The 25,730-nt window shown below is 49.1% G+C and overlaps 1 protein-coding gene across 9 annotated transcripts in view; it reads right to left on the minus strand.

Annotated features, from left to right (window-relative positions):
* SALL1 (spalt like transcription factor 1) overlaps nucleotides 1-25,408 on the minus strand; it is a 45,010-nt gene extending 19,602 nt beyond the window's left edge. Inside the window, exons 1-4 of one of the 9 annotated variants that reach the window (XM_069639508.1) lie at nucleotides 25,047-25,408; nucleotides 15,859-15,951; nucleotides 10,117-12,953; nucleotides 9,523-9,762 (exon numbers count right to left, since the gene is read on the minus strand). In XM_069639508.1, the coding sequence (XP_069495609.1) occupies nucleotides 9,523-9,762; nucleotides 10,117-12,953; nucleotides 15,859-15,951; nucleotides 25,047-25,125 (3,249 nt within the window). In that variant the 5' untranslated portion in view covers nucleotides 25,126-25,408. Of the gene's footprint in view, nucleotides 1-9,522; nucleotides 12,954-15,858; nucleotides 15,952-16,643; nucleotides 16,803-16,851; nucleotides 17,105-19,679; nucleotides 19,848-19,947; nucleotides 20,619-21,946; nucleotides 22,307-24,872; nucleotides 24,942-25,046 lie in introns of those variants that run through there. The other 8 variants (XM_069639509.1, XM_069639495.1, XM_069639504.1 and 5 more) reach the window with 8 other exon arrangements.
* Between the last annotated feature and the right edge of the window lie 322 nt (nucleotides 25,409-25,730).

Here is a 25,730-nt window from a genome sequence, read left to right on the forward strand (position 1 = left end):
GAAGGAATGAAATCATCAAATAAGTGCTGGAGTAGTCAGAATTGTGATCCCATTGCGGAAGTCCAAACATAGAGAGGACACCTCATAATTCATAATGATGGCGTTTGTTCCTGTAGGATGGTAACATACAGCAGTGGGAAAGGTCACAGAGTCTGATGTGAGAAAAAACAGTCACCACAGTTTGATGGGTGGATGTTGTGCAGGAAGATTCACAATTGTACCAAATGGATTTCCTAAAAAGTACCACTTGGAAAGTTGAACTTGTTGGCAATATTGTGGAATTTGGTACAAGTGGCAGCGTTTTTAGAATGACCATACAGTATGGCCCTGGGGACCAGACTGGAGGGGGTCATTATCTCTGAACAGTAGAACGGCAGTACGTTAGTAAATTGCTGGTTTGCAAAAATGATTGCTTTCTAATAAGTTCTGTACGCACCTAGGAACCGTAGTGTGTTAGCTACTGGCAACCAGTAAGGCACCAATGCACAACCAGCAGACACTTAGCCTTCAGCATGTGAACAGCTGCTGGGCCTGGCATTATGCGTTTTTCGGGGGCATATGCTAAGCATACTCTCTTAGTTACTATATATATGCCTCTTAATTCTGTTAGGTTGATTATAACTCCTTCAAAGCACACAGATTAAGTTCAAACAGTGACTGGCGTACTTCGGCTGGGGGGGTTGAAGCACGCATCCATCCACTACTCACGATGCAGGGCATTATACAAGCAGGCATTGAATCAGAAAATGACCATATTGCTCTCCTTCCGTGGGAGTCGGGCTGGGGTTGGAAACGTAATTTCAGGGACACCCGCCACATAATTCTTCATGTAATAAAAATAAAATGGAGGACACTTGGGAGACTGCTCGCCAATCAGGTGTCATCAGCTGAACTGGAATATGAGGTGCACATGCCACACACACAAGCCAACTACTGGAAGGCCGTAATCTCTGGGGCATAAAGGGGTTGCCATCTATGGATGGCTGAGTACAGTGGAGAGCAACTTAACGTGCTTGCAACTGCTGGTCAGCACATGCTTCCTCCCCCACTACTCCAGAGCATGCTGGAGAGACTGAACCCTGCCTGTGACTCTTCCTCTGACAGGCCGTCCCATGGCATTTTATCAATAAAACCCAATACTCTCAGGACCAAAGCAGGAGTCATGCTGCCCCCAACTGAAATGCCACTGTGGCGACCCTTCTCCTCCCTTAGTATCGGCCCAGACTGCATTTCGGACAAAAACGGGACCCTGCGCTTCTCCTCTGTTGGAGACACCAGAGAGCGATGAGTAGAATGGACAGATTAACCTACATAGCAGGATAATTTGTAACTTAAAAATCTATGGGACCGATTCATGGAATTTTTTGCACGGTTACAAAGTGACTTTGCACTGCTGAAAAGTGACTTTGCACTGCCGACACAAACCCTGATTAGTGGAACTGTGCAAAATGTATTTTTGCACTGCAAAGTGAGTGCAGAGTTCATTGTGTACTGCAAAAAATACTTTGCGCTGACTTTGCACTGCAAAAATACACTTTGCACAGTTCCATGAATCAGGGTTTGTGTCTGCAGTGCAAAATCACTTTTCAGCAGCGCAGTCACTTTGAACCGTGCAAAAAATCCATGAATCGGGCCCTATAGATTTAGGATAGCTCAGCGGCAACGTGCTCGCCTTGGAAGCAAGACGACATGAAGCAACACAGGTTCGCTCCCCGGGTCCGTTCTTAGAAACCCCTGGGTATTTAAGAGCGGTATAAATACGCAACTAAGACAAAACAACTATGCAACTAAAACTAACAATTCCTGTAACAACGCCTGTGTGAGCGCTTTCAAAATGCTAATAAATAAATAAAGTAATGCACCAAAACCCTTCATTCACTCCTGAGGTGTAACATTTCGTTGAAACACATACACAATACAGCAACCACATTGCAAGGATGCAAACCCTTGCTGCAAGTATATATTCTGCTACGCTCACTTCTTCTGCCTGCTGCCATTTTTATTTTAAAACATTGATCACGTTGGGAAGGGATGGACTCTTCCAACAGAGGAAACGAGGATGTCTTCACATATACAAGTCTAGCCAAATGTCCCTCACTTATTAGAATTTAATCTAAAAGGGAGCCCTGCATGGGCACTTAAATAGTTAATTTATGCCCAAAGGTAACCCCTCCAACTCTTTCTATCCCACCAAACACGCACAATAACGTTTGATCAGCCTTGCAGAATTATAACCAAGGCCGTGGGAGATGTTTCCATACAGTATCGTTCTATGTGCTTATGCTGCACAAGTCGCAATCATGGCAATCAGGTGTGCCTGATAGTGAGCCTAGAGGGGCCCCCAGGGGTACTGCGGGTCCAGAGTGAGATACTGAAACTGGAATAACCTTTTCTCAATCAGGGGCAAGACAACAATGACAAAGACACTGCAATGTGTGTTTTTGGGGACGCAATCGTATCAGAGCCATACTTTGTGTCAATGTATTTTCCATGTCTTGCCAAAAACGACTAAAATCAAGGCACTCCATCTGTTGGTGGGGGTGTCAGTCTGTGTATGACTCTTGGGAACAGAGTAAAGCCTTTCTCCGAATTTCAGATGGGCGGAGTGGCAATGTCTTGCCACACTCAGCCCGAGGCTAGTGATAGGTAATGGCACAACACAGTAGCAGTGTCAAAAAAGAGAGATATTTTGCATGCGGACTGTCATGTTCCAGATAAGGTAGCCACCAAGGTCTCCTTGGGGCAGTATATCTCACGGCCATGACGTGGGCCTGCATTTTGTAAATTCGAATCCTTATATGACTTAAGCACCCTTGATTCTTTCAAGCACTATTCATTTGGATAATAACGGTCAGTGCTATAGTGCATAGAAACAGAACGGCTTCAGCACGAAGCGCGATGTACGAAATGAATCTGCTCGTAGCCTCTAGTAACATGCAACCTGTCCAGCAGTGGTGAACTGTTAGGGGGAATATTAAGGCTTGGCTGCTTCCCCAGCAGAATCCCTGCACTTGCACCGCTTTCCCTGAGAGAAGACCTGCTCTGCTCTGCTCTCCATGACATTCTAATGTTGCTTACTTGTGTATGAACCTTCTTGTTTGCCACAGATTTCAATTAAACTTCAGCACATGTGTTGCATGCATGCTACATCCATGCACTGAGAAACAGTGCAGGTCAGGGTAGAGGTGGGCATCCATAAAAAAAACGAATGTTCCCGTAGTTTTAACATGTTCACACACATCTAGTCAGCCAGATATGTGTGCGGATATCTCGATACCTTCATTCTACTTTTAACTAGTGCCTGCACATCTGCAACACGTTGCACGTGAATAATTCTAAATCTACGCATGAGGTCAGTGTGTCCAGAGATCAGAGCAGATCACTGCTAAGCTCAGCATCTTCCATCCCCGAGCATGAAGGCCTGGGGTTTACACATCGCCCTGATTATGCGCCTCTTGGAGGGCATACTTATGGCAATTTGGACGCCGACAAAAGGGCAGCTCCACGACGGGAGAGAGAGAGGTCAACCCTGGGCCTGGCCCTTTCGAATGCCAATTAATAACTGCCTGAAGAAAAGAAAAAAACAAGAGTATCAAACAATGTCGCTCTTTTGTTCAAGTGTCTTGCGTGTAGGTAAACCATGAGGACCCTAATCAGCGAGGCTCCTGTCCCCCCTTCTCCTGATATTGGGCAATCACTTAGCAAACGAGGATTTCGAGGAATGTTCTGGCATCCTTGCTTTTGGCTGACATTAAAACTAATGTAAAATGCAATCAGATGCATGAATTAACCGTTGCAGGACTTCTGGCGCAACTCAGGCCATTTCTGGCATAATGAAATGCACTTGTCCCCGAGATAAGAGTTCTGCAATGTGGCTGGTGTGGCTGCACCGGGGCATTTAGAACTTCCTGGACTGCTGCACTGCACTTGACAAGCAAGTTGCACTAGCAAAGGTCTCAAGCAGACACAAGTCGTTTGCCGGGAGGGGAACAATGCCCTGCCAGAGACCGCACTGGTATGCTTCATGCCCTGCAGAAAAAGCAAGAACAATGCAAGGCATGGAAGCCAACCGCTGCACTATCTGCAACTCTTTCATATTGTGCGCTGCAGCCCTCACGCGGTCAAGAACGCAATGTCTGGAACACATCTACACCCATCTGAAGACGGCTTTTGCTCCTTTCTGACTGAGGTCTGACAGAGCAACTTATACTCGGTCTACCCTCATCTAGACATCAGCGATATGTGTTAGCTTACTAGCCATACCAGCCTCTGGTTAGAAGCACGCTCCCAACTGTTGTACCTCATATAGGCAATTTTATCCCTGAGGGGATTTGATAGTGATGGTAAGTGTGATTTGAATTTTGAGCTTTTTAAATGATAGGGGACACCCTAAATCACCAACATCTTGTATTTCTATGAACGGTGTACCTCCATGAATGGTCAAGTAATTGTGTGTTTGACACATTCCAGAATTGACTCGCGGATTTAGTAGAATGAACTGACTGAATTATGGTATGGACAGCCATAGAGGCCTGGCCAGAGGGCAATATGTGAAGCATTTCATAAACATCAAGTCGTTTGCTAACAGGAAGACCAATTGAGTGGGATGAAATGCATATAACACAATGGAACGGACTCACATACGTATTGGAAACAGGATGCAGTGAGCAAATTGCTCATTGGGTTTGCGACCAGCAAGGCGAACATAGTTACCCCTATTTACAAAGGGAGACATCCATGCAATTGGAGGGCCAGGCTGGGAGTGTAAGTTCCTCACTGTCATCCAACACTGTGAGCACTCCACATTCATGTGTAATGGCTGTGCATCCCAGGTGATGGGTCTTAAAGAGCCCTCACTTGAAGTGTCTTCTTTAAATGCCCACCACTACTTCGCAGGTGGAACTATAAACGTATATTTTTGACACTCCTGCTGTGTATTCACATTTCTTTTTGGGGCTCGGCGTGCAGGACAGGGGTCTCAATAGACTTCTCTCATTTGTGCATTCCCTGTGCCTGGCCTGCCACTAGTTGCAGGAGACAGTGATGCAGGGAAGTGAATACCCGAGGGCATCACCTTGTGATTGTGGGAGGGGCTCCAGGATCCCTTTTCTGCACCCTCAGAATGCCCAACAAATACAAATTATCTGTTGTGGGGAAAATGGAATGGGTGCGTCATTTCTCTCTTTGGTACATATTATCCAATGCCTCACTTATTTGTTTTCCTTACCTGTGGGCCCCGTGGAAACACTTTAGTCGGAAAAACTTTTTGTGAATCCTCCTGATTTTTATGCTGAATTTACTATTGGATTGGAATGTTGTGGTATATGTTAGATTGTGAGGCAGTGATGATTACTTTGATTTGAATAACGCAAGCAATGTCAAATTGTTGCAAATATTTCTAAGCCTTGAGGTTCAAATTCAACACTTATGACCTCAATTCTTTGTGGACCAGAAAGCAAATACACAAGTAACATTGGTATACTATTTACACTCGTTTGCGCCACAAAAGCTATTTTCTCAGGCCCAGCACAGTGCTGGTCCAGGAGCGTCGAGGGGACAAATACTACAGCTCTGAGCTGCACATGGGCCCAAGAAAATGAACAAAAATTACTTGTGAATGAAGGCTACCAGGGGTTGATTTCATGAGTGACCATGATGGCTGTTTTGCTACACATAACATATGTTGCACACAAAAATATCCATGTGATACCTGGCACAGGCCAGTGAATCATTGTCAACAAAATGGGGCCCAGAATTCTGAAAACGTGTAGGCTGAACATTACCAAAGTGCAAGATTTTTGAAAGATGGTGGCATTTTGTATGTACATAATTTGGGTGCTCACTTTAGGTGACAATCCGCATGGTGATACTCAGATAAAGGCAGTTACGAAAAGCTTTTTCTATCCGATGATTATATTCTGACTCATCCAATATCTCTTCCCTTTCATTCATTGGCTAATGCCTGTACCCGCTTAATTAGACTACTCTAGGTGTCTGCCACCTGCACCTCTCCAGATGTTTTGGACTACTTCTGCAATGTTCTCTCACCATTGACTGCTATCTTAAGAGATGAAGGAAGTTGCAATCCAAAACATCTGGAGTGTGAAAGATTGCAGACCCTTGAACTACTGTATTTCAGCTCTGCATCCATCTTAGTCAAAAAGCTGCTGCTCACGTCTAGATGCAACTACACAGATGGACCCATAAAACCCTGGCACCCAGGAGCCTTCTCTGTCCTCCGGGTCAGCAGTAGGATTCTGTTTAGGATACCCTTCATAGTCTTTCAAGCAGACAGTGTAAACGTTTATCGCCAAAAAGATTCGATCTTATATTCCTACTTGACACCTGCACTCAGCTAGATTGAGACTTTTGGTGATTCCTTCTGCAACTGTGGGGGGGATGGTAGAAGTGTATTCTCTGGGCAATTCTCTCCAAGAGTCACCATGACACCTGCAAGGTCATGCCCAGATCAGAAATCATTCACAGCCTTTTTATTTGCCAAGCTCTAGCTTAATCTAGAATTCCACAGTTGTAGTGCAGTCGGCATTGGACATTGTCAAGACGCCTATCTGGCGAGTGAGCACTAAAATTGCCGATTTACAATATTATATTGGCATACAGATGTTAATGGAAACCACTCCCCTTCAGGAAAATGAAATGTAGGTTGTGACTCAAAGATGGCACCGCTAGAGGAGGGTCTGAAGCCTAATTCTCGGTGTGAGAGATGTATGTATGTAAATCGTGGCCTGCAAACTAGGCTCAATAGAGATACAAGTTGTGAATGATCCCTCTAAATGCAATAGTGAAACTATCCCCCATAATCGTTTTACTACGTGTAAATAAACTCGTAATTTTTTTAGTGAAACCCTGCCTTTCGTGTATACTGGTTTTCTTGAAGACGCTGCACTCTATATTCGTGTGCTCTGCTTAGTTTCGCTTAGGGTCAAATATTTAAGTGTTGTTAATGGCACTCAAGTTGCCCAAGATTCGATGGTGTTACGGGGAAACGGTACACACAGACAAAGGGATTGTAGCAAATTCGCCAATTAATGCTTTCATGGAAGGTGGGATATCAAACAATGAGGAACTTTTATGAACGTTCCGTATTTGTTGAAATGCATGATGGGGGCGTTTGTGATTTGCTCCAATACATACAGATCGTTTAGTGTTCTGCCTCATTCGTATTATGCTGCAGATGTGATTGAGCTGTGAACCAGGAGTGACACGCGTGGAAGAGAAGACACCGAAAGGCTACCAGCTGAAGCCATGCGTGGTGAGAGCGCTGCTGCTGATGAAGCATCCATGGCACTGAACCTCTCTCCGTGGAAAGCGCCCAAAGATTTGGAAGGGGGAAATAGAAGGGCAAGAGGGAGCCGACAGACAGGGGATCCAATAATATGATATATGATGTGTATGCCCATACACAAGTGTTTCAGCACGCAATAATTATATTGGCTCACTGCACACATCTCACTGTATGTTGCATTCTGGAGCAAGATTTGCGTTGAGGTTGTAGTACACATTATTCAACCAGAAATCGTTACACAGAGGTTGTGCTTTGCATTGTTAAGTCATATGGACTCCTTGGTCATACCTGAACAAGGGGTACATATGCATTTTACAGTTAATGTAACAAGATATCCATGTATAATGTTTGTTGGGTGATTGGGTGAACAGAAGCAAACTATGCATAATCTATGCTTGTCCTGACAACCAACTTAATTGTTGCAGAGCTAGACACGGGGTAGCATTCTCTCACAGAGCTCGAAATCAAGATTGATTATTTATGGCCCCATATGCTTCAAATGCTGTATAAATATGTAATAATGCGTATTTATAAACTGTCCCAAATGCACAGAGTTAAATTCGCATAGGTGTGTCTGTTCGGCATCAGATAGCCTAGGAAGCCAAAAGTAGCTCCTGGTAGTTCTTGGTTTCAAGCTAACCAGGCTTTTTGAAGGAGTAGGAGCTAAATAGTTCCCCCTCACCCCCAATAATTTTGAACCCTGGCTCTGTTAAGAAGAAACATGGAAAACACTCCACAGAAGTGCTCATGGAGTTAGTGTCCTACTAGGGCGTGGAGCACATGTGTATTTGTGAGTCTAGTAAGGGGCTGGAATTTCAAAGACTGCTCAGAATGCCTGCATGCTGTTTTCTGTCTTGGAGTGCTTACTAATTAGCCATTTGAGATGTGCATTGAAGACAGCAGTGTGATGGCTGACACCAGACCAACAGGCAAACGATCACATTCATGGTGATACAACTATACCTTAAAAAAAAGCGAAGTATTTGACAACGTAAATGAAAGGTAGCAGACCAGGGCGGTGGCCTGATTGGTTCTCTAAGAATTTAATTTAAAGGGGCATCATAGGAAACCACCTGCAAAACACCAAGTGTGTACCAAACTGACCCTAAAAACAGCAAAGCTGCACCCACTTCAAGGAAGGTGGGGACACAATGGCACTTCTCCTGAGCCTGCATAAATCCTTGCACCGGCCTTTGGAAGGTTAAAGAGACTATTTGGTCTATGGCAGTAAATAGTTCACTGCTTCTTTCAAGAATTAACTTGTCTTGGAAGAATTTTACCAGAATGCAGCTGATTGGCAGCCACTGGGATCTAGGGTCCCTCCACAGCTCAACCAATTGGAGATTCTTCTGCATGGTGTTCAATGGGGGAATTTTGAAAAGTCAACTCTCTTAAGTGTTGTACAAAGGACAGGTTTAATTTGATCCTCATTCTCATCAAGGATAACAATCCATGGATTCGGCTTTGTAATTGAAATATCTACTGCCAAACATATTTTTATAAATCAGCAAACCTGCCAAAGAAACCAGCTTCGGATATTAAGAACCACGAAGGTTGGGATCATGCCAATTTGTTACTCAGGCATTGGAAGGCAAGATGGAAAAAAGTCTTCTGCATCGGGCAGAGTGTCTTGGTTTGAATTTGAAAGCCCTAAAACGCTCACGATATACGATCCCGTCTGATGGACCTGGTCAGGAGATGAGTGGGGAACGAGCGGCAGCATTCAGATTCTGTTTTAACTCAGATCAGCAACTTTTTTCTTGGAGGACTAGGCTAAGTGTATTTCCATACTCGCTGCTAGCCGGTGTAAGCTGAGTAGGTGCGATCGTGGAATGGATCATGGTAACACAATCCCTGTGTGAGAGAAGCAAAGATGACAGAAGTCATTGTGAACCATTATTCTAGGGGCCTACAGGGAATTTGTACCTAGTACGCAAACATATATTTTTTCTTTATCACAGCACAGTTTGATTCATGAAATAAAGATCCTTCTTTTAGTCTGAGTTAAAGCACCAAAGTACCAACGTTTTAATAAAAACTATGATGCAAAACCCTCCATCGCTCTACCTTTTCAATTGCAAGTATTTGTATTGAATGTTGCCACCCACTGCCTTGGACAAATTCAGGCTTGCTTTCTGGTGAAAATCAGCGGACATTTTCTGGAGGCCAACATTTTGTATCGTGCACCATAAGCAAGGGGGGATCAATAAACATACCTTTAGGTTGCCTTTTGTCGTAAAAGCTCTTCCACATATAGTGCAGGCAAAAGGCTTTTCCCCAGTGTGTGTCCTTTCATGGATCTGCAAAGCACTAGAGGAGGAAAAAGTTTTCCCACATGCATTGCAATAATGTTGCTTAGGAGTTCTTCTTGGAAGAGCGGATAATAAAACGGGTGATGTGGCCGAAGGTGGCAGGTGTCCTGATGAAGCGATGCTGGGAGGAGGTTCTTTAACGTCCTGAGGAGAGCCATGCATAAAACCATTAACCTCAGTTTTTATGAAGGCTGACAAAGCATTAACAGGTATTACTGAAGAGTTCTGATTAGTGCCAATATAAGAATTGGGCTCAAAAAGTTGTGATGGAAGATCTCGCATTTGATGTGTCAACATATGCTGCTTCAAATTACCCTTTGTGGAAAAGCCACGGTTGCACACTGTGCAAATAAACGGTCTTTCTTTGGTATGGCTTCTATAATGAATGTCCAAGGCACTCTGACAAGCAAATGTTTTGCCACAAATATCGCATGCGGTGTTTCTAAATTTAGCCCGTTCTCTGAAAGGAAACAACATATTAAAAGACTCTTCTTTTACCATTTTATCTGCGTGAGCTGATGTCAGGTCCAACGGGCCACCGCTAGCAGGAGCCGGAGACAGGCCATTGGCAAACTCATGCGATAGAGTTCTTTGCTGCTTCTCTTCACAGAGCGGAGACTTATGATAGTCGTTTGTGCTGTTGGATGGTGACAAAGCGTGCATGGAGTAGGTGGACTCTGAAATAGCGGGGCTGGCGGCACTTGGACTTTCCATGTCTTCACCAACCGACGATGAATCATTGGTCAGTGCATCCCCTTCCACTGACCCATTAGCCTCAGTCTTCAAGCTTGCCTGTAGCTGCTCAGCGAGTCCTGCATTTATCGTTTTCATTTGATTTTCTAAAGCAGCGATGCTTGACATTTCCAGAGGCAGCGGAGAAGAAGACAGACTATCTTGCGATGCGTCAGCAGACTTGGGAGTATCTGGCACACTGCTATCAGGGCAGTCGTCCATGTTTTCATCCGAAAAGTAATCTAAGTCATCAAGCGTCTTCTCGTCAAAAGAGCCGGTATCCGACTCCATGGACTCTGGGTAGCTTTCCGCCACAGGCGTATTGGGAATCTGTCCGCCCATGTGCATTCTGATATGCTGCTGTAGCACCACTGCATTGGTGAACTTTTTCTGGCATATTGGGCAAGAATGTTGCACCCTCAGAGGTGGCATGGCACGATGAACACTGTAATGGGTCTTCAAATTTCCTTTCGTAGTGAAAGCACGGCCACAGACTTTACACTTGAATGGCCTTTCACCGGTGTGTGTTCGATAATGCATTTTCAATGCACTCTGGCAACTAAGAACTCGATGGCAAATAATACACTCATTAGGGTCGCTTGCCTTTTTGTCAATATTTTCAACAAGTTGCTGCAATTTAGAGGTTTCAGAGGGTGTTGCAGAATCTAACAGTCCTCCAAAGGGAAACTTTGTAATAAACTGTTCTGACATTAGAGGGATCAGTGGGTTGGTGAAAGCAACAATACTATTAGTGCTTGTGTCTGTTGCCGGAGGGCTTGAAGGGCAGCTTGTGATATTTGTTCGTGTGAATGCGTTTGACATGTGCATGTTTTCCTCTGCCTTGCCATGGTTGGGGGGTAAAGCTTCTGCCTCAGCCTCATCTAAATGTCCATTTGAGTTTTTGGTAATTGAATCGGCCGCCTCGGAGTCACTTTTAACAGAACCAGGAGGGCTAATAGACGAATGGCTATCTGAAATTGGGGACGTTTCTTCAGTTTTGATAAATGGTGTCAAGTGTGGGATTGTAGGAGGGAGGGGCAGACCAACCGTTGTTGACAGTGTAGACAAGACGGGCTTACTGTCCAGCCAGCTGGTGGCAGGTTTCTCTGGAGGTATGGACATTCCATAGGGAATGCCAGTGCTTGTTGGGATATTGTCCAAGTGTTCCGGCACTGGGTACGGATTCATCTGAATGTGAGGATATTTCTCTTTATGACGCTGAAAATGTACTTTCAAATTGCCCTTTGTTGAGAAGCGGTTGCCACATATGTTGCATTTGAACGGCCTCTCACCAGTGTGGGAACGTAAATGTATTTGCAAGGCACTGTCACTCCCAAAAACTTTAGCACAGAACCTGCACTTGTGTTTGAAAAAGGACTCGTCGGAAGCACTTTTCACCTCGAAAGCAGTAACGTTTGGAGGCTTGCCTTTTCTCTGTTGCACGAATGCAGACAAGGAGTTCAGGTCGTCTGCTGCCGTCCCAATGCTGGGCAACGGGCTGGAGAACATTGAGTTACAGGTGAGAGGTTGAGGTAGAAGCGGAGTAGTTGCAGGGCTTAATAAACTGCTTATTGCAAAAGCTGGTGAGGATGTTGCAGACACTGGCGGAGTGCTGTGCTGTGACCCGCCAGAATGTGATGCGGCTTTATCTGAGGGTGGTGTAGTGACTGCTACCACAAATGCATTCATATTGGGAGGAGACACATTAGAGGATGGCATTGTAGTGCTGCCAGAGTTGGTTGGAGGTAGCTTTGTAGGTGGCAGTTGTTTCGCGCCACCAATGCTGGCAGATTGACTGGCGAGACTCTGAGCTAATCCTGCCGCAGCAGCCAGCTGCTGTGATAAATGGGAACTCAATGTGGTCAATGGGTTGGCAGATGTCCGTAAAGCACCTTGGGAAGCATTCGGAGGAGGTGTGGGCAGGTCTTTACTTTGGGAAGCCAACAGCAGTATTTGGTGGCGGATTTGTTCGATCAACTGCAACTGGTGTATCTGCTGTTGCTGTAACGCCAAGAGTTGCTCCATTAGGGCAGGTACTGCAAGTCTGTTTGTAGGCGCCCCCTTGCATCTGGCTTCCTGCGAGAACTGTGCAACTGCAACCTTTGTACTTTGCAGGTTTTCAATGATGACATTGCTGTTTATGACTGAAAAGTTGCCTAGTGCTGTTAGATCCCCTGGTTGAGGTAGTGAAGTTGTACTTGCCGAGGTACCTTTTGTGGAGCTGTCGCTGCTTGCAGCGCTACTGTTGCTGTTATTGGGGGCATTACTGCTGCAGCTGTTGATGCTGGAGACCTCAACGTCCATAGATTCCTCCTTGGCAAGTTCCTTATGCTCGGAAAGGTCACCGCAGACTGTGTGATCTGTGATAACGTCACTGCCATTTGCCCGTTGATCCCTATTGCCAGCAGGTGAAGTGGGAGAAGAGGGTCCAAGTGGAGAAGCTTTGCTCTCGTTCACAATCAGAACCGTCGTCTGGTTCCTAGTGCAGTTCTTCTTGTGTTGCAGGAGATCGGGTAACTCAACAAACTCAGCGCAGCATCGGCCACAGGTGTGGGAGTCCTTGGTCCTAGTGGTTCGATTTGCCGGAGCCTTCTCGGTGTTCCCTGAAACATCAAAGGATGCAGTTTTAGACACTGACCAATACATGCATTATATTCCACTCCATTTGCGCAACATTCCGCAGTTGTCCATCAAACTAAAGACCACCATTTCAGAGGGAGAGCGGTCAATGGCCGCACATCACTGATATTGCTCAGGACTGCCCTTTTCCCTTTTTTTTTGTCTTTTTTTTTTTTTAATGGTTCTAGGGACCCTTGCGAATTTGTAAGTCTTAGATACTCATTTCCCCCTGATAATCCATCACAATATAAAACACCATGAACTGGAGACATGATGGTGGAATGAAATTACATACCTAGGCATTGATTTCCAATATTTCATACTCTGCCTGCAGCGTGAAAATCACGCATTTGAGGGACTCTTTCGACTCTCCCGTTTCTGTCACCCTTCCTCGTTGCCAGTGGGTGCGCAGAACCCCCTGACAGTCTGACCTGCCACTAAACTCATTTGGAGCCCTTCAGCCCCAATCAGTTGTCGACAAGTACCACAAAAAAAAATGCACAGCAGCCAACTGCAGACTGACAAGTAGAGAAAGAGCTTCACCTGCTGCATAACATGCCAACAAAGTTTGACTGCAAAGCGTCATTGGTCCTTAGCGGTGCACCGTACTATTGTGAGAACCGTACCATGGCATCCCAATTCCATTAACCCTGATGATTTATTCTTTCTTAACTATCCATCGGGAAATATGCACAAGTGGTTAGTTACATTGTCAGGCTATTGACTTCGGGTGCGCTGGATAAAGTTTAAATAAAGATAATGAAACATAAAAACGAAAGGGAAGTCTTTAAACCGCTTCTCTCTATGGGCCCAATTCATAGAAGCATTTTATAATGGAAAACCCCCATTGGAAAACGCCGTGTGAATGAGACGGTCGTGAGATCACGCATATCCGTTAACTGCGAAATGTATGGTTCAGAAAGAACAGCAGAGTAAAATTGATCAAACATGTCCACCCAGCCTCTTCTAAATGCACACTGTATCCTTCGCTGCGCGTTTAGCTGGCACAAAAGAGCAGGGCGAGCAGATGCGGCTCTCTGGCGGCTGGAAACGTAAATGTTTTCACATGCAAAAGGGGGACTGGCCATTGGTTTCCAAATGTGACACTTTTGTAGAATGCCTTGCCCCGACAGTGTTCCCTTAGCGGTTGTCAGCGGTTTAAGTGATTGCCCTGAGCCCCTCATTACGCAATCCTTTTATTCTTTGTTTTCACTGGTTGCTCACGTTTCTTATCACAGGGGCCCATTTGCAAATGAAACATCAAAATATCTGACTCCAAGCTAACCGATGCCTTTGAAAGGCAGGCTGGCGGCCCATTGTCGCCCGGCATAGGGGACACCGACTTCTCTTGTACAAGTGGTGCGTGTGGTCATCTCTGGATGCGGTGGAAAAGAAAGAAAAAACGGCTTAATTCAAGGATTACCGCCCTGCATGTTTCTTTGCAACAACAAATCAGATAATGGCCAGTTTCCATGACGTCCAATTTGAATCTCAGTGAAATCTCAAATGAATCGAGCTGGAAATATTGGGGAGCTGGACCCCCAATTACAAGGTCTCCCTCTACGGCCTAACAAGGGTGCATTTCTATTTCGTATTAAATTGGCGCTAAATAAAGCTGTCAGACGAAAGACAATCTCGTTGGCCTTTCTTTTTTTTAATCGCCCCCCCCCCCCCATTGAAAGTAGCGTGGCTCTTTATAGTGTCAAGCAAAGTCAGTTATTCTAAGCAGCACGTTCTAACTGGGCAGCTCCTCGCATGGGTCATGTAGCAAGTCCCACGCCATGACAGGCGGACATAGTTCGATACATGAGGACACTTTGCAAAAGACATTCCTCTAAAGGTCGGATTGGATTTACAGTGTGCCATATGCAAGTGCTTCGAGGCGCTACATAATATTTAGTTTTAAAAAATACAATGTAGCAACGATATATGCTGTACTATTATTTGTTCTAAATAAGGATGAATTGCTTTGATTATTATATTTATTTAGAAAGTGCACGGTGAGGTGTAGAACTGGGTGAATTTACAAGACATGTAGGGCCTGATTAATACACACATGTTTTCAGTGGGGCTTTCCCATGATTAAACGTGTGTGCAAATCAGGAACAACACGCTACAACACATTCAAAAAGAAGGCGCTTTTTTTCCCCTTTTTTTTTAGTTCATGAAATTTCTGACACCGTGACAAATAAATTCCCAGTTTAAAGGTTGGTGTTTTGACATTCCATGCCATGCCTTTGCAAACCACCTCAAGTGGCAACAGAACAAGGCAGGGAGAAGCCCGCCTTAATATATTCAAGAGAAATTGAATGTGCTTTCTCCTCGCGCATTTCCATATGTAATGGTTATGTTTCCGTCTCCTTTTACAGCCAATTACGAAGGAACAAAAGCTATTCTGCTGCTTCACACATTCCCCACAAAACGCATTAAAACTATTATGTCAGCATGTTCTGTTAAGCTCTGCATTCGCTGGAAAAATACTTTTCAACCAGATCGCATTTATCAAAACATAAAGCCACTTTAAAACGCGGTTTTGCTTGGTCAGCTGTGCTTAGACAAATAATGGCAGATTTCGGACGAAGTAACTAGCAGGGGAAATCAGGCGGCGGCCTAATCAATTGGAAGCTTCGCGGTGCTGCTGCTGCAAATATTTATTGGCCCTGGTGGGGCGACCAAAAAAGGGGGCTCGCTGGGTTTTATGGTGAGCTCCTTGGTAGCCTGTCGGGGTGGGGGGGGTGGGGTGCTAAGAGCCAGAGATGGGTGCAGGGTCGCAGAGCTGCTACACGCTGGGGGCGGGGGGAGGGGGGCAGCATGATTTGAAATCGCGATACATTGATTGTTGACTTGAAAGGCAGAGTTCTTGATTTGACACATAGCAAATATACGTACTTCCGTTTCTGAGTTTTGAGGTCATCTCTTCCTGCTCGAACATCATGTGGCTTAACTCTGTGCTGATTTGTAGGTGCAGGTAATCCAGTCCACCTATTGACATGAAACAACACACAACGTTTATTTAGTGCGTTACAAATGGGAACATTGCTAATCGGCACCTTTAGAAATGACTCGTCATCATCATTTGTAAATGCATGCAGTGAGCTGTTAAAGTAGGAAGGCTGTAAAAAGAAGTCCCTTAGTTATTATTGTTTTCGGTGGGGGGCGGGGTCTAGCCCAACTAGGGCTTCGATGCTCAAGATTGGATAATTGAACAGCTCAGTCGAAGTGCTGTGCTCGTGTTTGGGAGAATCGTTTATTTTCTAATGTCGATATCATTTCTGCTAGGTTAACATTTCGGCAATAGTTTTGCAGTTTTACGTAACTTCCCAAAGTGTTTACACTATAGCACACTTCTATGAGGCAAATAGAAACAAAAAAATCACCGTCCAAAAAGCAAAACTGGTCGGACTGTGGTAAACCTGGAATAATTCGGTAAAATCGATTTTAATCTTTGAGCGCAAAATGGAAATGCCTACTAAACCCACATCGGCGGCAGCAACCCCACCCACCCCACCCCCCGCCTCACCGCAGGCTCAGTGTGAAAAAGGGGGTCGTGTGGAGTAATGTAGGCGTTGCTCTGCTGCGCTTGTAACCGAACAACCCGCTGAAACAAACGCACTAAAATGCTGCAGCCATAAACCCGGAGTAGCAAAGTGCCTGAGTGCCCGGCGCTACTTAACCTAAAATGTCGCCCTGGTCGGACCCCCGCCGGGGAGGACCCGATTGGACACGAGAGGAAAGTTGCGAGCGGCCGCGCTGCTCCAGTGACACGTCAAACTGAGAGGCTCTCGGGGCTGCGGCTCAACTCGAACTGCAGCAACATTGGCAGGCCGACAAGAAACCGAATCCCTGGTGTTTGAAGGGCAGGGGCTGAGCTGTGGGAAGTACCTGTCAGCCTCCTCTCCAGGAGTCTGCCCCCTTGCAGACGGGCAGGGGAGGGCCCGCGCCCTTCGGGGGTCAGCGGCCTGGCGGTGCAGAGTTTGATGTGAAGTGAACTTTGGCGCCTTCGGCGGCAGTGAGCCCCGCCGAGGTTAAAACAGCAGAACGCTCACATTTTGCTGACACGTGACCTACAAGCGTTCCCGCGGCTCCAAAACTGCGCCGGGCATTTCAATGTCATTATGTGCCCGTCCATTAATAAACCCCCGATACATTAATAAAGTGGATTATATTTAAACCTCATCCTCTTACATTCTGTTTGGAAGGAGCCCGTCAATCCCCGTTTATGATCCTTCTTACGATAATCCCAGTCAGCAGAATACTCTACACAGATAAACGTGTGCATTGTCGACAAAGCCTTCGCCGTGCAAGCCAGTTGCGGGGCGGGGGGGGCATGGGGGGTGTTATCGGTGCAGCTGTCACAAAAGAGGCGCAGGTTAAACTTGCCAGCACGCTCTGCATTTTCTTTGGAGGCATGTTCTAACTGTGAACCTGATTTACAAGAGTGCCTTCCAATGGGAACACCGCCATTGAATAACGCTTTCTAAATCAGGCCCAATGAGGCGAAATAAAGTTTGGGAGATGGGGAAACGTTTATGAATGATCTTCGACACTTGGCATCCGAACTTTGAATAGGTGTGTAACAGCCACAAGAAGTCTGCAGATGTGTAACAACTGGTGTGCAATGTCCCACGCGTGCACTCAACAGAGGGGTGCCCAGTCAGGGACTGGTGTGAAATGTTCCTCGTGGCAAGTGTTGGGTGTGAAAAGGAGGAGCTTGGACGCCAAATCATGGGTCTACACTCAACCTGAGAAGATGGAGTAATGAGGCTCAAGCCTCGGTATCCAAAAATCACCGCTGATGGATAAAAATCTATCAGCAAGAAGAAGAACAAGCGAGTCTAATGAAGTGTGCAGCACTAAGCTGCCGAACAAAGCAAGCATTTCCCTTTCTCATATTTAAGGAGATACCCCTTGTTCATGCAAAGGCAATTTCTTTAAAAGTGTGCCGGCATTTATCAGCTCATGTCGTGAAGATCCGGCCGCAGTTCCCACGTATTCGTGATCCTGTGGTGACAGGGCCAGGAGGGGGGGGGGGCACCACTCATGTATAAAAGTCATAACCGGCCATTTCACCTTTCTCTCTCCCCTTGGTGGGTGGGGGATTATGACTTGCTAAATTAGGCGGATTTGTTGATAACAATGACAAGACATCAGGCAGCCTGTGTGTTGTGCCTCTCTAGCCTGCAGGTCTTGTAATCCGAAATCGCGCGATATGTGCCTGCAGGGAAACCCGTGGGGACTGGCCTGAAACCAGTTTGCAACAGCAGCGTTCCAGAACTAGGCAGGGGTCAGTTCCTTAAAAAAAAGTGGGAGGGGGGGGGGTCATTAACATACACATTGAATGTTTTGTCACCAGAAATTGGCATATCAAGGTGCCTAATAGCCAGAACTAAAAAGTGTAGGTGGGGGGGAACTTCTATAAAAAGTGGGGACACCGTGGACCCACGTGTACCCTGGTCTTGAGCCCTGGGCCTAGTGCTTAGATGAACGCGCATGCATGAAGAGGCAGCCACTGGCACACTCGTGGCTCTGTCTGACATGACCCATGTTCTGGCAAGCTTTCAGTAATTAGTGATTATTTGGGAAGATATTGCAGAGGGCAGTTAGCCACAACTATAGCAGACCCCGAACACAATTAGGAACTTTACAAAAGCGTTCGTGCAATCGAGTGATAGAGCCCCCAAGCATTTCAACTACATATATTTAAAATCTTCACATGTAATGTAACACAAGGGCGTGATTTATGTTATAAAGTATGGTATTTTGAGGGTTAATATGTCTAGTTTAAAAGTAGGCCTAGGCACCAGCGATAACCTATGGCTGCAACAAGCTGCTGATGACGATTTACTGTCCAAATCTGTCACTCGGTTCGCATTCATCACGACAGAGCTCAGAGACACCATGTCCCGACAAGGCCAAGTTCGAAGGAGCGACGTTCACACGCAGCCCGTGGCTTTGATCTCTTGCTGTTTGGGATTAGCTGTTTCCTCGAATTCTTTTGACACAGTAAATGCGAAACTGCAGCTAAACCTACCCGAGGGCCCGCGGGCCGCAGCCCCTTTGGCCATTCGCATTTGCGGACAGCCCGAGTTAAAGCCACGAGTCCACAGGGCCTGGCGAGTGACAACGGGACTGGGGCAGAGTAAATTAGTTACCGTATAACCACCGCGCCAAGGCAAGGGCCGCCGGTAACTGTGTGGACCTGTCTCGGGCCCGCGACCCCAACATGCGATTTAGGGGCATCTAACCCGGTCCTTTATTGCACCCTACAATCCAAAGAATATTGGGCGAAGAGAAGCCTTGCTCGTTTTTAATGGCACGGAACAGCCATGAAGTTCGGCAAGGGAGACCCCCCCCAAACCCATCACAGTTCATGGTTTACTTGGATAACCACGGCGCCCCGCGTTCTAAGAATACAGCCAGAGTCCTCCTGGCAGAGAGGATACTGCTCTGCTTCGTGTTTGGCAAGTTTGGAGGGTTTTCGAAAAGCCGAACGTGTGTCCTGTCATCTCCGCTTCTGTTGGCAGGGGGAGGGCGGGTGGCGAGGCGGGGGGGTGGTTCGGGGGGGGTCCAATTTGCGCTAAACATATAAGGGCTCGGCGAAGGGACCCGTAGGGACCCAACCGCCAGCGAGCGCCCCTCTGACTCTGAATAACCCCGAGCACTGGATATAAAAGCACGAAACCGAAACAAAGAGTAAAAGGGAAACTTACACACACACGAAAGCGGTGTCGAAAATGCGAAAAGGGTCTATCGCCTCGTTTGAGTGCCTCGGGGAGTTACATCTTCTCGGCGTGGCCGGAGACTAACTGGACTCCAGCTTCCTGGAGCTGAAGGGTGCTTTGGCTGAGGGTGGAAGCGTGTGTCTGGGGGAGGTGTGGGAGTGATACACAAATAGAAACTGGACACAAAAGGCTCCTCTGAGCCCAGTCTGCTAGAGCAAGACCCCCCCCCCCAACCACTCCCCCCAAAAAACCCTACCTTAATCCCGACTCGGCGCTGTATACTCCCGCAAAAAAAGATGCTTATTGGAAGAGTCGGTTTAATGAATAACCCGCGGTGGAGCGGGCTGCGGGTTAGTGGGGAATGCGGGAGCTGATTGCAGGGGAGGGCTGGAGGCTCCCTCGCCCCCCATGACTCAGATCGGAAGAAGGCACGTCAGTCTCCAGCAGCTAGCAGCTAATGGGCCCTTCGGCGGGGAAAACGGAGAGCTGGGGCCAGAAGTGGGGGCCGGGCGGGTTCGCGGGCCGCTTGGAACTGGAAGACCCCCTCTTTAGCGGCCGCGGAGCTCACAGAGGTCGGAATGGTGGAAACAGGGGGAATGGACAACTTTCTGGGGTCACTCTGGACCCGCCTCTTAATTAGAAAAGAACATTAATTGCCATCACACTTGATCTGCAGCCCCTCGTGTGGAAAATAGTGCACCCCTCACAGTAACCTCTGCGGGCTCCGCCTGGATGCGAACACGAACACGCGTGTCTATCCGAACAGAAGGAAAGGGACTATGTGCTATGCTCATTTAAATAAGGGCCGAGCTTTAGAATGCCCCGGGGTTCTGGGGACGTGGGTTCCATGCACCATCTTATGTTCTAGGCAACTTTGGAAACCGTTAAACGGGAAGGGAAGGTGAGGGCCCTGCGCTCGGATTTTACAGTGACCCAGACACCGATTACACCCAATCGGCGCACCAGGCCACGCGGGGGTCGGTCGTTGGCTGAATGAAAACTTGGTGCTTCTGTACAGACGAAGAAGGTACTGGCGGCGGGGGGTGGGGGGGGGGGGGGGGGGAACTCGGATACATCTACCCTCCTGCACCCCCAGCTAAAGTCATCCAAGCGCAAGCTGGCACCGGGAGGGGTGCTACACGCCCCCGAGTTAACGCGATTTTGTGGGGGGTGGGGGGGCCTGGCTATATATCAATGGGTTATGGTAAAAAAAAAAAAACAACACACACACACATTGAAGTCCTGTACAATGCCAAAAGTCTCTTCCTTGTTTTTTCACCGTGTTGTATGTTGCTCGCATGTTGGCTGTTTAAAATGAAAACCTCTCCATCCACCCGCACCTGCTCCCCCACCCCCACAGCGGGGGCATCTAACGCGCGCTGAACTCCCCGGAAGTGCCCTTCTTCAGAGCGATTAGGAGTTCCCATTACAAAGCCTGGCCGGGCCATTGGTCTCAGAATTTCAAGTTCTCCACTGACAAGCATTGGCCCCACCATGGGCTGCCTTTATTGTGAGATCAGCCACGTTTTTACATGGCTTTTTGGGGCTTCATTTTCTAAATCTGGGAAGCTCAACACAAGGGAAATGCACCAGAACCACCCCGGTTTAAAGGCAAAGCGCCCGATTTGCAAAAAGAGGTTCAGTGGGACTAACTCAAGTACAAGCAGCACCCGCCCTGCACAAAGTATTGAAAAAATACCCCGTCCGAAGGGGAGCTCCGGGTGCAAGGCAGGCCACCCACTGTTCTACGCCCTCACCCCCCCCCCCAGAAGAAATCTAGGCGACGGGAAGGGCTCTCGCAGAAAAGAGAACCATCGCAATTTTACGAAGTTAATCTCACTCGCCTCCAAAATGTAGCACGAGCCATGAAGTGGTCATGGCTCTCCCAGGTTCCCTGGCAAAGTCCGAAATGTTCCTTCAACATTAACAGGACTTGACAATGCTCAGAAAGACAGTTGGAGAGAGTGAGCAGGACTTTGAGTTGTGCTTTGAGGGGCCAGCCGAGGAAGGTGTGTGTTTGTGCATGGGGTTTGGGGGCTCTGCAGGGGATCCCTGTCGCGCAGCGTGTCAGCGGGAGTGTGTCTGACTGATGCACGCATGGCCTCTGGGAATGTGTGCGAGCTGAGTGCGGGCCCTAGGCAGGCTCGGGGAGTCGCTCGCTGCAGTGTGTGGGCTCTGCCAGCCGACGGGCTGGTGTGTGAGAATCAGACCGTGGGATGGTGGCTCGCGGGCGCCGGGTTCACGTTCTTCTTCACCTTTCCCCGGTGGAGGACTTCCTCTCCGCGAATCAAGCGTGTGGCACCGTGGAGTGGGGGCCGCGGCCTAGAGAGGAGCGGAATACGCGGACTGTAGCTCTAGGAGTGTTCGCTTTAAGAAGGAAGCCATCAGACACCGGAGGAAGTGAAGGGTGCAGGCAGAACTCCGGGATAGCGAGTGGTGCCTGAGTTTGGATGTTGGGACGATGCCTGTAAACGCTGGGCGAGGGTACACGTTCTCCTGGGTGACGGCTGCAGCTGCCGAACTCTGGCTGCTCTCGGAGAGTGGTGGCTATGAGGCTCGCTTGTCTTGGACTGCGATTTGGCCGATAATGGTGCCCTCGAGCCCTAAATAGCAGTGCTCTTTGAACGTGGCCCCTCCAATGAGGACCTCGCCGCCCACCCCCCCCCCCCCGTTTATGGGGTGTGCTGTGATGGCGAGTGGGCTCGGTCGGCGATGCGGGATTGCTGCTGCGTGTGGGGGTCGAGGGTCCGTGTACTAGAGCGTCCTTGACTTTTTCCAGGCCTGTGCGGCGATTCCCGAGTGATTTCGATGGGAATCGGGGCAGTGCTGTTAGGTCTGTAGTGGAGTGGTTTGCTCACACCTGTTGCCCCCTGGAGGGTCCCCGGAGGTCCCCGCCACCCACCTACGCCGGTGGTGAGTGTATCGATCAGGGAAGGGCTGCACGCTGCTCCCCCGAGCCACGCGGCTGCCCTCGCAAGTTAGTGCAGGAGTTGCTGCCTTGCTTTGTTGGACGCAGCGGACGGACGGACGCCCCGACAGGCCCCGGCCGCTGATGTGTGGGAGAGAAATACTTGCGATCTAAGTTTGCACGGGGTTGCCAGTTGCTGTTACAAAAAGGAGTGGTGTGCTGGGTATGTATTGATCAGGGGTAGTTGTGAGTGGCATCTGGAAGTGCTTCTTGCCATAACGAGCTATGTGCCCCTCGCCACACCCCCACACCCCCAACACCCACTAGAATCCTCCTTAGGTGCCCCCGGAAGCCCTCAAACCATAACTGCTGTTCCATGGAGAATTCAGTATCGCGCTACGGGTGTCAACTGGTATCAGAGTAGTGGTGTCCGCGTGCGCAGGGTGGTGCTTGTATGGAGGAGTTTAGGGGCGTTAGTCCTGGGTCGATTTGTTCTGCTCCCCAGTGTTGAATCCTGCATGCCACGGGAAGAGCGGTCCGTCAGCAGCCATCGGGTCGGTGTTGCCCCAGCGTGGTATTTGCACTTGTATGGCCCGGGGTATTTCATGGGAGTGCTGTATGCTCCTTCTGGATTAACCCTGTAGTACCCGCATAGGGTTTGCTGGCCTGATTTATGTTCCACGCAGAGAGGTGGAGTGTCAGCAGCTATCGGCTATCAGCTGTCTGCCCGTGGCTGTGGCAGCTTCACTGGAGAGCAGGATTGCCCCGCGTTAAAGGTGGAGGGCTGCTTCTGTTCGGTGCTATTGGTCTAAGGGAGAGTGGGGTCGCCACTGCTTATCAGAAGAGTGCTCCCAGTGTAGAGTTTGGGGTAGTTCCAGGAAAGTGGGGGGTCGCCCCCGCTATCAGGGGAGTGCTCCCCGTGGAGTGTTTGGAGTAGTTTCAGCAAACAATGGGGTCGCCACTAGTTAGCAGAGGGGTGCTGCCTGTGGTATGTTTGGGATAGTTCCAGGAAAGAGTGGGGTCGCCACTGCTTAGCAGAGGAGTGCTCCATGTGTAGAGTTTGGGGTAGTTTCAGGAAAGATTGGGGTCTGCACTACTTAGCAGAGGATTACTGCCTGTGGAGAGGTGTTGGTAGTTTCAGCAAAGATTGGGGTTGCCACTATTTAGCAGCGGAGTGTTGCCTGTGGGATGTTTGGGGGAGTTCCAGGAAAGAGTGGGGTCACCACTTACTATCAGAGGATTGCTGCCTGTGGGGTGTTTGGGGTAGTTCCAGGAAAGAGTGGGGTCGCCAGTACTCAGCAGAAGAGTGCATGCCTGTGGGGTGTTTGGGGGAGTTCCAGGAAAGCGGGGGTTGCCAGTACTCAGCAGAGGAGTGCTGCCTGTGGGGTGTTTGCGGTAGTTCCAGGAAAGAGTGGGGTCGCCACTACTCAGCAGAGGAGTGCTGCCTGTGGGCTGTTTGGGGTAGTTCCAGGAAAGAGTGGGGTCCCAACTACTCAGCAGAGGAGTGCTGCCTGTGGGGTGTTTGGGGGAGTTCCAGGAAAGAGTGAGGTCGCCACTACTCAGCAGAGGAGTGCTGCCTGTGGGGTGTTTGGGGTAGTTCCAGGAAAGAGTGGGGTCGCCACTACTCAGCAGAGGAGTGCTGCCTGTGGGGTGTTTGGGGTAGTTCCAGGAAAGAGTGGGGTCCCAACTACTCAGCAGAGGAGTGCTGCCTGTGGGCTGTTTGGGGGAGTTCCAGGAAAGAGTGAGGTCGCCACTACTCAGCAGAGGAGTGCTGCCTGTGGGGTGTTTGGGGTAGTTCCAGGAAAGAGTGGGGTCGCCACTACTCAGCAGAGGAGTGCTGCCTGTGGGGTGTTTGGGGTAGTTCCAGGAAAGAGTGGGGTCCCAACTACTCAGCAGAGGAGTGCTGCCTGTGGGCTGTTTGGGGGAGTTCCAGGAAAGAGTGAGGTCGCCACTACTCAGCAGAGGAGTGCTGCCTGTGGGGTGTTTGGGGTAGTTCCAGGAAAGAGTGGGGTCGCCACTACTCAGCAGAGGAGTGCTGCCTGTGGGGTGTTTGGGGTAGTTCCAGGAAAGAGTGGGGTCGCCACTACTCAGCAGAGGAGTGCTGCCTGTGGGCTGTTTGGGGTAGTTCCAGGAAAGAGTGGGGTCGCCACTACTCAGCAGAGGAGTGCTGCCTGTGGGCTGTTTGGGGAGTTCCGGGAAAGAGCGGGGTCGCCGCCCGCTATCAGGGGAGTGCCACCTCTGCTCCGTGGGTAGCTGCTGGGAGCGGTGCCTACCCGTCTCCGGCAGCCCCCGGGCTCTATCCTCCTCCGCCGCGCGCCAGCCGTGGCTGCTGTTCCCGTGCGAAGTGCTGCGCGCGCCTGCGAGGTAAGTTTGCAGCGGGGCGTTGCGGCTTCCCAAACCCCTCTCTTCCCCCCTCCCGGGGACCCCCACCCCTCCCCGAGACTCACCGGGGACGCCTGGTTCCGGGCAGGGCGGCTGCGCTCCGGCCTGAAGGTGCTGCGGCTTCGCCTGCTTCCTGCGGGACATGCTGCCGCCTGCTGCTGCTGCTGCTGCTCCTCGCGCATCAGCGGCCGGGCACAATCACAGGCGGCGCCGAGCCCGGACCATGGCAGGAAAGAAGAGCCACAAAAGTCCCGAGTACGGAAAGCGCCGAGGCCCCCCTCCTCCGCCGCCGCCGCCCCGCGCGCATGTGTCCTGCGATAATTATGATTATCAATAATGCATTGCGATTAATCATAGCGCGCGCGGGCGGGCGGGCGGGGGCTCAGGGGGCGCCCCCAGCCCATTGGCACTTGGCCAGCGCTCCTCGCAGCCCGGTGAGCCGGTCACATCCATCGCTGCTCCAATTGGTCCGCCGCAGCTGTCAGTAAGGAGGCGCTGGCCCAATTAGGGAGCATGAGGGCGGAGTCTGCCAGCCCTTCACGGGCCTGTATCTCTCTCACGCGCTAACCTCTGCTTAGTACTGGAATGCTCTACGCCGGGGTGCAGTGGCTCCGTGGGGGGGGGGGGGGGGGGGGGGGGGGGGGGGGGGTAGTAGTAGAAGGGGGCAGCATGGGACGACCAGCTGCAAAGCGAGACCAGTCTCATCTATTATGGGCACAGAAGGAGCTGTTTGTTCCATAGGGGAAGGC

The sequence above is a fragment of the Ambystoma mexicanum genome, chromosome 1q, assembly GCF_040938575.1.
Source record: "Ambystoma mexicanum isolate Mex_15411 chromosome 1q, UKY_AmexF1_1, whole genome shotgun sequence".
Classification (NCBI taxonomy): Eukaryota; Metazoa; Chordata; class Amphibia; order Caudata; family Ambystomatidae; genus Ambystoma; species Ambystoma mexicanum.